General features: G+C 41.7%; 1 protein-coding gene across 1 annotated transcript in view; it reads right to left on the bottom strand.

Moving 5' to 3' along the window:
* The window catches only part of CDH23 (cadherin related 23), a 460126-nt gene extending 445632 nt beyond the window's left edge, over positions 1-14494 (bottom strand). Inside the window, exons 1-3 of the mRNA XM_074232774.1 lie at positions 14362-14494; positions 13610-13657; positions 13192-13284 (exon numbers count right to left, since the gene is read on the bottom strand). Coding sequence (XP_074088875.1) covers positions 13192-13284; positions 13610-13657; positions 14362-14472 — 252 coding nt within the window. The 5' untranslated portion in view covers positions 14473-14494. The remainder of the gene's footprint in view (positions 1-13191; positions 13285-13609; positions 13658-14361) is intronic.
* Positions 14495-14744: the final 250 nt, after the last annotated feature.

The following is a 14744-nucleotide window of genomic DNA, read 5'->3' as shown; positions in this document are numbered from 1 at the left end:
GTTGAGAAAGTGTCAATGACAAAATTGTTGTTTGTTCAATCTTTCCAGTTCAATCTTTCCTAATTCTACTGGACCCTATTTGTGGTTTCTTGGCAGAGATACTAGAGTGGTTTCCCATTTTCTTCTCCAGCTCATTTTACAGATAAGGAAATTGAGGCAAACAAGGTTAAGTGACATGCCCAGGGTCACACAGCTAGTACGTGTCTGAGACTGCCGAGAATGAGTCTTCCTCCCTCTATTCCTGGTCTTCCATCCACTCCTCTCTGCCTTGATTTCTCAGAGTATCAGGAATGCCCTATTCTAAGTCTCTATGAAGATAGGACAAAATGTCTATAAAATCCCCTGCCAGGAAGAAAGGTCATTGTTTGGATGAAACGGATTAATGAAAATGGCCATAGAGAGGCAGGCAGGTATCCAAATAGAGAGAGCATGGAACCCAGAGTCAGGAATATCTGAGTTCAAATTCAACCTCAGACACTAGCTGTGTGGCCCTGAGCAAGTCATTTAACTTCCATCTGCCTCAGTTTCCACAATTATAAAATGGAGATCAAATGAGACAATATTTGTAAAGTCATTAACACAGGTTCTGGCAAATAGGTGCTTAATGATTGTTTATATCTTTCCTAATAGAAGATGGTTAGAGGGTATATGTACCTCAACCCATTGGGGCTGATTTTATCTTTCACATTGGGATAGAGGTGGAATCCCTTAGGAAACATGGGTCTGGAATCTAGAGAGATCAGAATTCTCCTCCAATACTTAATAGCTCTATGACCCTGGGCAAGTCACTTTCTGGGAGCTTTACTAAAGAGCTGAGAGAATGCAGTGAGAATTCAGCAAGTTTGTTTTGTGAACCTTAAAGTATTCTATTGACGTAAGTTATTCCACACTGTACCTGGGGGGTTTAACAAATTATTATACATCTATTAGATGGAGATGCTACTGCTACTAATGGACACTGATCCTGGATGTCCCAAAATTCTGAATGCAGTTTTAAGTTTAAATGAACTAGGGTTTGAGGTAAGGTTTGCAAAAGGATTTCCACATGTTATCTCATGGGATTCTAGCCGCAGGACCTACCTTGGAATCAGGGTGGTTATGACATTCCAGTGTGCTATATTTATAAAGGGTCATCTATACCTCAGAGTCCTAGAGAGATGGTGGCAAGTGCATTGGTCATTGTTGTTTGTTTGTTTTTAATACTCAAGCTCTCCTCCCTATATTCAAAATCATTTCTGAAAGCTCTCCAGGGATCTTCAATCACTCCCATGTCTCTGTCTGCCATCTTCTAAAATGGTGGATCAAGGAGGTCAGATTCAGGCATCCTCAAGGTAGGGAGGAGGAAACTCAAATCTGGGAGTCAAGAGAGTTGGATTTTAATCCTAACTGTGGCGCTTACATGGACACATCACAAGCTCTCAGTTTCCTTATCCGTAAGTGATAAGAGATTGTTAATATAAGAATGGGTTAGTCTACTGGGTCTATACACTGAAGAGATGATGGAAAAGGGTAAAAACATCACTTGTACAAAAATATACATAGCAGCCCTGTTTGTGGTGGCAAAGAATTGGAAATCAAGTAAATGTCCTTCAATTGGGGAATGGCTTAGCAAAATGTGGTATATGTATGTCATGGAACACTATTGTTCTATTAGAAACCAGGAGGGATGGGAACTCAGGAAAGCCTGGAGGGATTTGTATGAACTGATGCTGAGTGAGATGAGCAGAACCAGAAAAACACCGTACACCCTAACAGTAACATGGGGGTGATACTCAACATTGATGGACTCACTCATTCCATCAGCGCAACAATCAGGGACAATCTGGGGCTGTCTGCAATGGAGAATACTATCTGTATCCAGAGAAAGAACTGGAGTTTGAACAAAGATCAAGAACTATTACTTTTAATTTAGGGAAAAAAACTGCTATCTTATTGTCTGATCTTGCTATCTCTTTTACTTTATGTTTCTGTCTTAGGCATATGATTTCTCTCTCATCGCACTCAATTTGGATCACTGTATACCATGGAAACAATGTAAAGACTGACAAATTGCCTTCTGTGGGGGGGGAAGTAAGATTAGGAGAAAAATTGTAAAACTTAAAATAAATAAAATCTTCATAATTAAAAAAAGAATGGGTTAGTCTAGTTGAATTCCTCATTTTACAGGTGATGCTACTACTACTACTACTACTACTACTACTACTACTACTACTACTACTACTAGCAATAATAACAGCAAGAAAGCAGTATATGCCAGACACTGTAATAAGTGTTTTACAAATAATGTCTCGGGGGAGGCTAGGTGGTGCAGTGGATAGAGAACCGGCCCTGGAGTCAGGAGTTCCTGAGTTCGAATCCGGCCTCAGACACTTAATAATTACCTAGCTGTGTGGCCTTGGGCAAGCCACTTAACCCCATTGCCTTGCAAAAACCTAAAAAAAAAAAAAAAAAAACAAATAATGTCTCAATTGATCCTTACAATAATATTAAGAGGTAAATGCTACTGCTGATCCTTATTTTACAAATGAGAAAATTGAAGCAAAGAGAAGCTAAGTGAGTTGTCTAGGGCCACACACCTAGCAAGGGTCTGAGGCTGGATTTGAACTTGCCAAGGATACACAGATAGTATGTCTAGCAGGAGCAGAATCTGAATTTGAACCCTTGTGAAATCAGATCTAGAGTCCTCACTATTACACTTCCTAGTAAGTTCTTTCTCACTGCAGAGTTTTCTATAAAGGTGGGACCTGTGATTTCACCGGTATTAGGTGAAATTTGATATTTGTAAAATGCTTGCACTTTGCACTCTAGAGATGCTAACTATTGTTAGCAGAAGCAATAATAGTCTATTTTTAGAGCAAGATAATACTATCATTCTTCCATTGAACAAATGAAGAAACTGAGGCAAAGAGAAGTTAAGTGATTTGTCCAGGGGAGACAAAGCTAGGAAGTCGCTGAGAAGGGATTTGAATCCAAATATTCCTGACCCCTATGTCTCACAATCCAAAGCCCTGTCCACTTTGCCATTTAGCTTTCTCCTACTCATTTATGTTGCTCATTTAGATCATTTTTTCATGCCTATGTCCTGCCTTCCATCCCCATTCCTTCAGGGCATGGATCCATTTTCAAGTGTATGTTTGGGACTCGGTATACTCAGCCCTTGTGGCAATCTTAGACTAGGGTGGAACCTAAGAGACTTCATTGAGTCCCACCAAAAATCAGGATTGGGTCTGATGTTAACCAGCTTTCGAAGGGGGAAGCCCTGGCCAGACCATTACTGACCACTTCAGGTCACTTCAGGTCATGAAATCATCTCGGTACTACTGTCCAAGCAGAGAGATGACTACGCCAACCAAGGTTGTCATCCCATCCTCTCTGTCCACTTTCCAGTGCTACCAGGGAATCAGATATCAGCTGGACAAAAGTCACTCCCACGTGAAGAAAAAAGCAATATGTACTTTAACTTGGCTCCTTCCTCCTAGGAATTAAATGTTACAGGTCTTTCTCATGTAAACCTCCCCCTCTCCATTTGTTAAATGAATAGGGGGAAGACCATTTTCAGCCTTCTTTTGGCGGGGGCAAGGCAATGGGGTTTAGTGACTTGCCCAAGGTCACACAGCTAGGTAATTATTAAGTGTCTGAGGCCGAATTTGAACTCAGCTCATTCTGACTCCAGGATCAGTGCTCTATTCATTACACCTTTTAATTGCCCCCTCAGGTTTCTTTTGACAAGAGCCTCAGTTTCCCTTATGTGGCTTGTTAGACCAGTAGAGTGAGCTAGGCATGGAGGAGTAAGCAAGAACCCAGGACTTTTTGCCTTATGGTCCCAGGTTCAGCTACTCAGTCCACCAAGCCACTCTTTATAAAACTGTTCTAACTACAGAAGAAGTGACAGGGGAGGACCCTGGGCCCTAAAGGAATCACTCAGGACATAGGAAGGAAAAATCAGGACTCTGGAAGATTAGAGGCAATATGGTTCAATGGAAGGAGCCAAGAATTTGGAGTCAAGAAAGCTGGGCTGAAATTCTGTCTCTGACATGACTTAGGTTACCTCCAGGTCACTTGGTCTCTCTGGGCCTCAGTTTCCTTAAATGTAAAAGAAAGGGTAGAGGTATCTCAGATTTTCTCTAGCCTGAGTTCTATAATCCTATAAGATGTAAGGCTGCTGGTTTGGAGGAAAGAATGTCCATGACCATGAAAAGAATGTGACTTTCTGATCCAATAGTCCAGGAAGATGTCAGTCTTCCTTGTCAGTGTGACATCTTCTTCACTTCGCTGCCCATCAACCCCACTCTCTCTGCTGCCCTCCACCATGGGAAGAGTGCCCACCCAGGAGACAGCCAGCCAAATCTGCCAGGATGCCAGTTAAGCAATGGGTTTGTGGCTCATTAACTCTTATCGGTGCCCTTGGTTTAGAGAGTGTGGGGTTGAGGCTGCAGGCTGGCACGTAAAGGCCCTTAATTAAATTAGGGTGACTTCCAAACTGACGAGGACACCCAGAACGAGCCTGCATCTAGGGCATTATGGGGGAAGCCCAAGGCAAACAGCTGTAGTAGGGAGTTCTGAAACCCCTACAGGCACAGGCTTTTAGGGTCTTATTTCTCACCCTCTGTCCCAAAGAAGGCCTCACTTGGACCCTCCTGCTAGGCCCAGTTGCCCACTCTTGCCCTCCCCTGCCTCATATTGTCACAATGAGACCTTTTGTGTTCATTTTTAGCAAAGTCTTTTTGTGGTTTGAGACACAAGTCAGGATCCATAGTATCAGATAGAAATCAGGATAGAGAAAAGAGTTAAATTGAAACAATCAGATTTGTCTTGCTGCAGGAAGAGTCTAGGTTACCATGTAGAGGGTCTGAGACCTCTACTCTTGAGAAAACAGGAAACGGAGGAGTGACACCTGAGGGAAAGGATGTCAGTGGTGTGAGATAATGTTCAGGGATGAATGGAGACTGGGACAGTGATGGAGACGGGGCCATGGGAATGGGGGGTATCATTGCTCTGAGGTGGTGATCAAGGATGGGCAGAGACTGGGACAGTGGTGGTGAAAGGGCCAGGAGAGTGGTCCTCCCCTGTCACTTCTTCTGCAGTTAGAATCATTTTATAAAGAATGGGTTGGTGGGCTGAATAGCTGAGCCTGGGAATGAGAGGGGTGGCAGTGGTTTGAGGAGGTCACCAGGGATGGATGGAGACTGGGACAATGATGGCAAAGGGGCTATGGGAGCAGGAAGGATGTCTCCCTTCTTTACACTCTTCAATCTCATTCTGACTTGAATCCTTTCTTAACAAGGACCTTTCCAAGAATCAGTCATCAGAACTGTCTGGTTTGAGGTGGGATCAGGGATGGATGGAACCTGGGAAAGTGGGGGAAAGGGACATGGGGTCGAGGGATGTCAGTGGTTTGAGGTGATGATCAAAGATTAGAGACTGGGACAATGATGAGTAAGGGGCCTTGGGAATGGCGAGTGTCAGTGGTCTGTGGTGGTGATCAAGGATAGACAGAGACTGACAGTGGTGGGGAAGAGGACATGAGATTGATGAATGTCAGTGGTTTAAGGTGATCAAGGCAGGATGGAGCCTGGGACAGTGGTAGGGATGGGGCCATGGGACTGAGGAATGTCATTGGTTTGAGGTGGTGATCAAGAAAGGGACAATGGTAGGGAAGGGGACTTGGGAGTGGGAGGTGTCAATGGTTTGAGGTAGTGTTCAAAGATGGACAAAGACTGGGACAATGATGGATAAGGGACCATGGAAGTGGGGGTACATCAGTGGTTCAGTGGTAATCAAAGAAGGATGGAGACTGGAACAATGGTGGGGAAGGGACCATGGAAATGGGGGGGGGAACATCAGTAGTTTGATGTGGTGATCAAGAAAGGGCAGAGACTGGGATAATGGTGGGTAAGGAACCATGAGACTGGGGGATGTTACTGGTTTGAGGTAGTGTTCAAAGATGGACAGAGGCTGGGACAGTGGTGGGGAAGGGGCCTTGGGAATGAGAGGGATATCAGTGGTTTGAGGAGGTCACCAGGGATGGATTGGAGACTGGGACAATGGTGGGGAAGGGGCAATGAGAGTGGGGAAGTGTCAGTGGTTTGTGGTGGTGATCAGGGATGGATGGAGCCTGGGACAATGGGGGAAGGTCGAGGGATGTCAGTGGTTTGAGGTGATCATCAGGGATAGACAGAGACTAGGAGAGTGGTGAGGCAGAGGCCATGAGGTGGAGATTGAGGAAAAGGTAGAAGAAAACTTCCAGTTACAAAGGAAATGTTATAATGACATTTGCAGAAGTAAAAAGAGACAACTGAGGGAGATAAAATAACAGCAATTAGTTCAGTTTGGCACTATCTTTGGAAACATAAAATAGAACCAGAACATTGTGGCCCCAAACAGAGTCTCTGATCTTATCTCGCAGTATAGCAGTATAGCTTCTTCTTGCAGCTCATTGTCCCTGGCACGGTCATACACATCTCTCCATGGGCAGCTGTGCCCAGGTTCTTCTTTAGTCTGGAATGTCTCCCCATCTTTACACTCTTCAATCTCATTCTGACTTAAACCCTTTCTTAACAATGACCTTTCAAAGAATCAGTCATCAGAACTGTCTGGTACTGGCTAAGAAATAAAGTGGTGGATCAGTGGAATAGACTAGGTGCAGTAGCAGGAAATGATTATAGTAATCTGCTGTTCGATAAACCCAAAGAGTCCAGTTATTGAGATAAAAATTCTCTCTTTGATAAAAACTTCTGGGAAAATTGGAAGTTAGTATGGCAGAAACTTGGATTAGACCAACACCTCACACCCTATACCAAGATAAGATCCAAATGGATACAGGACTTAGACATAAAAAACAATACTATAAGCAAACTAGAAGATCAAGGACTAGTTCACCTGTCAGATCTATGGAAAGGGAAGCACCACCTTATGACTAAGGAAGAGATGGAGAACATCACTAAAAACTAGATGAGTTTGATGACATTAAATTAAAAAGCTTTTGCACAGACAAACCACTGTAACCAAGATCAAAAGAAATGTAGTAAACTGGGAAACAATCTTTACAACTAATGTTTCTGACAAAGGACTCATTTCTAAAATATACAGAGAACTGACTCAAATTTAAAAAAATTCCCCAGTTGACAAATGGTCAAAGGATATGCAGACACAATTTACAGGTGAGATCAAAGCAATCCATGGAAGTGGGGGTATGAAAAATTGCTCTAAATCATTACTTGTTAGAGAAATGCAAATTAAAGCTTCTCTGAGGTACTACCTCACACCTCTCAGACTGGCCAATCTGACCAGAAAGGGCAATGATCATTGTGGGAAGGGTTGTGGGAAATCTGGGACACTAATACATTGTTGGTGGAGCTGTGAACTTATCCAACCTTTCTGGAGAGCAATTTGGAATTATGCCCAAAGGGCAGCAAAAATGTGCATACCCTTTGATCCAGCAATACCCACCACTACTGGGTCTATACCCTGAAGAGATGATGAAAAAGGGTAAAAACATCACTTGTACAAAGATATTCATAGCAGCCCTGTTTGTGATGGCAAAGAATTGGAAATCAAGTACGTGTCCTTCAATTGGGGAATGGCTTAGCAAGCTGTGGTATATGTATGTATGTCATGGAACACTATTGTTCTATTAGAAACCAGGAGGGATGGGAATTCAGGGACGCCTGGAAGGATTTGCATGAACTGATGCTGAGTGAGATGAGCAGAACCAGAAAAATATTGTAAGCCCTAACAGCAACATGGGGTGATGTTTAACCTTGATGGATTCACTTATTCCATCAGTGCAACAATCAGGAACAATTTGGGGCTCTCTGCAATGGAGAACACCATCTGTATCCAGAGAGAAGAATTGTGGAGTTTGAACAAAGACCAAGGATTATTACCTTTAATTTAGAAAAAACCCTGCTATCTTATTGTCTGATCTTGCTATCTCTTATACTTTATGTTTCTTCCTTAAGGATATGATTTCTCTCTCATCACATTCGAATTGGATCAATGTACAACATGGAAACAATGTAAAGACTGACAAATTGTCTTCTGTGGGGGGTGGGAGAAGGGAAGTATTATTAGGGGAAAAATTGTAAAATTCAAAATAAATAAAATCTTTATAATTAAAAAAAACGACCTTTCCTTCCAACCTGGTTTGTACCATCCATTTGACATTGTATTGTATTGGGGAAGCATGTATGTGATGTGTGGGGGGGAGTATATGAGGGAACTGTTTGAGGGCTAGATGTAGGTGTAGATGTTTTTTTTTTCCTTAGGGGGAAGGTGGGGACACCACTGAGTTTGAAGCTAGAAAACCTCAGTTCAAATTGAAGTCCTAGAACCAAAGCCTGAATCCCAGCTCTCCCATGACTACCCATATGATAGTGGAGGAATCACTTAAACTCAGAGTCTCCATTTCCTCATCTGTAAATGAAGTGAATGGACTAGATGACTTCTAAGATTCCATTTGGCTCTAGATTGACAACTGATCGATGGAGTTATATGCCACCCTATCTGGCACTCTGAATTCAAACCCAGTCTCACATCTTCAGAGCTGGACTTCTGTGTGTCCATAAGCAAGTCATTTAACTTCTCTTAAACTCAGGTTCCTCAGTTGTAATATGGGGATAATAATAAAAGAGCTCTGTAAGTGTTGCAAGAATTCAGTTAAAAGAGATAGCCTGTGTGAAATGGTGTGCATAGGGTGATAGAAATCTTTGCGGTTGTTATCACTATCTGTCACTTAGGAGTTAGGTGACCCTGGGCAAGTCCTTTTCCTTCCCTAGATCTCAATTTTGTCACCTGTGGAATTGAGATAATAGCCCCGCATTACCTACTTTGGAATCTACATAAAATGTATTTCTTTGTGAACTTTAATTAAGTGAAAGTGTCATCTATTGTTAATATTGGTATTTTATATAATTGTGTTAAGTATACAATAACATAATGTATCAATTTAATGACAAAAGCAAGGATAACACTTTGTGTGAGTCATTAGCATCTTCATGAGGTGATGGAAAGGGAAAGTGAAGCTGGCCCCTGACACATTGGAGCTTTCCCCCTCTGACAAAGACTTAAAAAGACATAGACAAGTGTCACAAAGACTCAGCTAGAAGAGATGGATTGGAATCTTTATTGTTGGTGGGAACTCCCATATCAATGTATGGTGCATTTGAGTAAATTGCCCCATATTGCTGACTACCTCACCACTTGGCTCCAAAACCTTCTGAGTCTCACTATTACCTAACAAAGAAACTGAATTATTTAGCTCAAAATTCTAGACCCTCCACAATACATCACCAAACTACCTTTCCTGCCTTATTTCATCCGTGGCATTTCCTTTTAAGAGCTGTACTTCAGCCAAAGTCTTTGTGATTCCTTGATCTTATGATTCCCTCTTGGTGCTATTGCTCATACCATTCATGATATCTGAAATTTCTTCTTCCTTTCCCCTGATCCTCCTCTTTCAGGGTCTGAGTTATTTCCCTTAATTCCTCCGATTAAAACAAATCCTTCCCTAAACTGCAGAACATACTTTTCTGATGCATGTGAATGAAGAATTTGATGGACAAGGTGTTTCTTTAAAACCTCACTACACTTAATTCTGACATAATGTCAATGTAAAAACAGAGACAGTTCCTACCCTCAAGGAGTTTACAGTTTAATATGAGAAGATATCAAAGGCAGGGATGGTTGTAGCAGGAAGTTTTGGTCTGAGGAGTCATTAGGATAGTGAGTGAATGTCAATTGACATGTCCTTTCCGGAAGACCTACTACTCTTAATTGAATTACTGTTCTTAGAGCAAGAGGTGGGAAGAAAGGGGAAGGGGAAGGAAAAGGGAAAGGAAGGAACAAGATAGGGTATACGGCACTGAAGTAGAAGGACATCAAGATGACCTGGGTAGAAGGTTGGAGAGCTAGACTGAATGGGACTTCAAAGCGTGAGCTGGCATCTGGGGCCACTTCCACATCTCCACCTTCTTTAAGACTATAAAGTAACATATTGGTGGTCAAATCTTTGGAAATTCCAGAGTCAACACCAATCCCCCTGAAAAAGTATGTAACAATTATTTTCATTCAATTATTGATTAATTAAGCATTTATCAACCACCTCCAAAGTATCAGGGATAGTGCAGGATGCCATAGACTGAAAGACAAAAAGATGAAAAAATTCCTATCTTCAGGGAATTGAGACTATTCAGAGAAACAACAAAGAATCATAGGATTCTAGCTAGAAGAGACCCTTAGAAGCCAGTATGTTCAATACTTTCATTTTACAGATGAGGAAATTAAGACATAGAGGAGTAAAATGATTTTTCAAGGGTCATATATCTAGCAAGGACCAAATTCTCCTTTTCTGAGGGTCCCATCTCCTGTATACACAGAAAATCAAATTCAAGATACATTTAACATAAATGAAAGATACTTTCTGATAGGAGAGTACTAATAACTCGGGTGAGGACAGGAAGTGGCAACTGAACTGAGCTTTGAAGGAAATGAGATTTGATGAGGTGGGGATGAGAAAAAAAGGCAGGGAGAACAGCCCAGGCAGTGATACAAAGACAAGTATATTTGGTCACATACAAGGATCAGTAACTAAGTAAGTTTACCTGGGATGAGTTCATGGAGTGCATGAAGGGGAATGATTCTCAATTAGCAAGACTGTCAGATTTTCGATACCAAAAGAATATATTGGTATTTTATCCTTGGGGCAAGAGAGAGCCAATGGAACTTTTTGAGCAAGGGAGTAACATGACCAGATCTATAGTTACCCAGATTGATGGGTAGTTGTGTGTCAGATGAACTGGAGAGAAGCTAGACTTAAGGGCAGGAAGATAATTTAGGAAGCTATTAAAACAGAAAGGGGGCATGAGCTAGGGTAGTGCTTAAGTGAATGGGAAGGAGGGGGAGAACAGGAGATATACTGTAGGAGTAGAATTGACAAGACTTTGGAATAAGATGAGTAAAGGAGAAGATAATGTTATAGATAGCTCTAAAGATCCAAATTTGGGTAACTGAAATAATTGTGATATGCTCAATTGTAAGTAAAGAAAAGAGAAGAAAAGGACTGTGGGGAGGGGAAAGGATAATGAGTTGTTTTTTAGGTAAGTTGAAGTTGGGATGCCTTTGGGCCAGTTGGAGATCTCCAAAAGGCAATTGATGACATAGGATAAATATAAGGGATGGGTCTGGGAGCTGTATAAAATTTTTAGTTGAACCCACAATAGTATATGATATAGAGAAAGAAGAAAAGAAGCTCCAGGACAAAATCCTGGGGTATACCTCCATAGCAGGAAATGTGTATGATGATGTACAAAAGAGACTAGGAAGGAGCAGCTATAAAGGTAGAAGTAGAATTGAAAGAGAACAGTGCCTGAAAATCCAGAAAAGAGAGTATGTAGGAGGATGGAGTGGTTAGTCATGTCAAGTTTTGGAGAGCTAAAGAAGGATCCCTAGTGAGAAAAGGCCAAAGGATTTGGGAATGACAGGATCATTTTTTTACTTCTGGAGAGGGCAAATGCAGTTGACAAATGATGTCAGAAACCAGATTTTAAGAAACTGGAAAGGAAGTGAGAAAAAAGAAAGTGGGGACAGTAAGTAAAGATAATTTTTGACTTTAAAGGGGAGACAAGAAGAAGGATTGGTAGAATCAAGTTTGCTGGAGTTTTAAGGATGGGGAGATTCTCAGCAGTAGGAAAGGAGTCAATAAGAAAGGAGAAATTGAAAATTAACGAGAAGATGAATAATTGAAAGGAAAAGTTCAGGGAGATGATGGGAAGGGATAACATCAAAGGCACAAGTAGATTAGCTGGTATCTTTTCTTCACCTGACACGAGAGCTAAAGAGAGTTGAGGGAAGAGAAAATGATATAGATGTAGTATCCAGTGTTGGGAAGAAGCAATTCGATGGTCCCATCCCCCCGCCCCGATTAGATGAGTGTGAGTTGAGATCTTCAAAAAGAGTGAAAGTAGAAAGAGGATTTGAGGGGGAAAGAGAGGGTTGGAATAGGTGGTACAGTGGATAGAGCACTGGTCCTAGAGGACCTGAGTTCAAATCTAGCCTCAGACACTTACTAGCTGTGTGACTCTGGGCAAGTCACTTAATCCCTTTTGCCTCAGTTTTTTCCTCAATTGTAAAAATGAGCTGGAGAAGTAAATGGCAAACTATTCTAGTATCTTTGCTAAGAAAATAGCAAATGCCATCAAGGTCTGTTGGATATGACTGAAAACAACTCAACAACAACAAAGCCTGGAAAGAATAGAGAAATAAAGATAGCAAAAGAAGGCACTAAGGAGAGGTTGATAGCCAATCAGGGAAGCTCTTGGTGTGCAGCAGCAAAGGTTCAGATGAGAGCATTAAAAATGTGTAGTAGATTCTCTCAGCACCCTTGGGATAAAACTGATACCAAACATCAGATGGGATTTGAACTTGGGTCTTTTGAGTTCTGAGTCTTCCACTCAAACCACCATTCAGACCAATTCTCTTTTAATTCTAAAAGCTAATATTGGAGGCAATAGTACCACATTCTCCATTCATCCCAAGGACTATCTTTGAAATACATTTTTTCTAAATATGTAAAGTTGTCCCTGGATACCAAGGAGAGGGTAGATGATAGATTGAAGTCTCACTGGGTCAGTTTATTAATGAGGCCTTTGTAATATAATAACTTGTACTTCTCAAGTCATCAGAGGTTACTTGATTTCACATACACAGTTCTGCAAACTCAGCCGCTCAAAGTCTGCCCTAATGGGTCAAAAGTCCAACAAAGACTAGCCCGCTGAGTCCTTGGGGAGAAGAAATAAAGAATGGTTAAGAAGAATGATGTCCACTAATGATGATGCCTTCACTTCTCATCAGTCAGCCATGGCTAGGGAGAACAGAATCAGTATCTCCCTGGTCTGGGGCTGACCCTTTACCAAACCACACCAAGCAAATCACAATGCTTCAAGAACAAAATAAGAGAGTAAAAGCACCTAGCCCTTCTTTTATCAGATCTATTTATTAACCCCCTTCCCCTCAATCTTGACCAAATATATGAGTCTAGAACAGTCTTTTTCTCCCATAATCAACACCAGCATCATCTTCCTCCCTACCCTGTACAGTCCATTTATTCACTGCCCTTTCAGTGTAGATGAAAGTGGAGACTTTTCTGACCCCCTCCCACCCTCCACCACTCTCACACTCATACTGGGCTCCTACCTCAGGGATGCGGACACTGTAGGGTTGGTTGTGAAATGTGGGGGCATTATCATTCACATCCCCAACCTGGATGTTCACTTTCCTTGTGATCACCTAGAAAGAAAAAGAGTCAAAATACCCACAATCAGCTTGTACTTCTAGAAACAAGATACACAGTATAGGTGCTTAGTAAATGTTATTGATTATTGTTAAGATTTGCAAAGCATTTCACTATATGTAAATGAAAAATGTATGCAAATATATTTACATATATGTAAATGTAAACAGGGGAATATATGTTCTGCATCTTTTTTGCATAGATGAGGTCTATGCAAAAAGAGAGGAAGGTAGCACCCTCAATTGCCAAAGTATTGGGGACCTCAACCCTTCAAGTTTCTGTACCATTCTTCATGGGTAAGATGGTCCTTGAGATACTTACCCCTTGGTGATCACTGACAGAGAACTCCACGGTGAATTCCGACTTAGTCTGGAAGAGAGTAGAGTAATGAAGAGTTAAATATTGTAGGGTTTTATCTGTTATTAAAGCTGACAAGAGGGCGTGGGTTTGAGGTAGAAAGATGCCAACATGGCCCTAGAAGACTAGACCATTAGGGTTTTCAGAAGCTTTTCAGAAATGAACATTTCTTTAAATGCAGAGAATTGAGATCTAGAAACAATAAAGAGAACAGAAAATGCTCCCCAGACAATGGAATAATAGCCATGAGGCCCCCTTGGATACTGGGTTTTCCGAGACTGGCCTGAGACGGGTTTAGTTAAAGTGAAGGGAGACATACAGTTTAGCTCTCAGAGACTTTTCATCCTCCTAGGAATCAGACTAAGAATTATTCTATCATTCCTCCCTACTTTTCTGAGAAACATGAATTAGGGGGTTGCTTTGATGGCAGACAGGAAGAACAGGAGAAAATTCTTGCTCCTCTCACATTTCTAAATAGCTTTTCAAGGCTAAACCCAGAGTCAATAGCTTCTTTGGGATTTTCCAGGAAAAATGAGAACTACTAACCCTTTGAGAGAGATCTGACCTGGCCAGTAAGATGGTATTATTTACTAGGGAAAATGGAGTCATTAGTAGAAAAAACCAGGTAAGGAGAGTCAAATTCAGCTACTAAAGAGAGCTGAAATTGGCCATTCCTCAAATGAGATGAAGAGTGTTAGGTAATAAGACAGCCATACCTCTCTATCCAAGGGTTGTCTCAGCCACACGACTCCTGTGTCACTCTCAACTGCAAAGAATCGAGAGGCCTCCTCTCCGGACACCCCAAAAACCAGGGGGTCATTATCCATGTCTCGGGCCAGCAGCTGAGTCACCGAGGTGCCTGGAGAAACAGAAAGGGAAGAAGATAGGAATTAGGTGAAGAGGGAGCTGTGCAGAACAATAATTTACAATTATATGGTGCTTTAAGAGGGAGAAAAAAGAGAAAAAGAAGAGAGGGAGGTAGAGAGAGAGAGAGAGAGAGAGAGAGAGAGAGAGAGAGAGAGAGAGACAGAGAGAGAGAGAGAGAGAGAGACAGAGAGACAGAGAGACAGAGAGAGAGAGAGACAGAGAGACAGAGAGA

Source organism: Macrotis lagotis, chromosome 4 (genome assembly GCF_037893015.1).
Source record: "Macrotis lagotis isolate mMagLag1 chromosome 4, bilby.v1.9.chrom.fasta, whole genome shotgun sequence".
NCBI lineage: Eukaryota > Metazoa > Chordata > Mammalia > Peramelemorphia > Peramelidae > Macrotis > Macrotis lagotis.
This window is presented reverse-complemented; position numbering and strand designations above follow the sequence as displayed.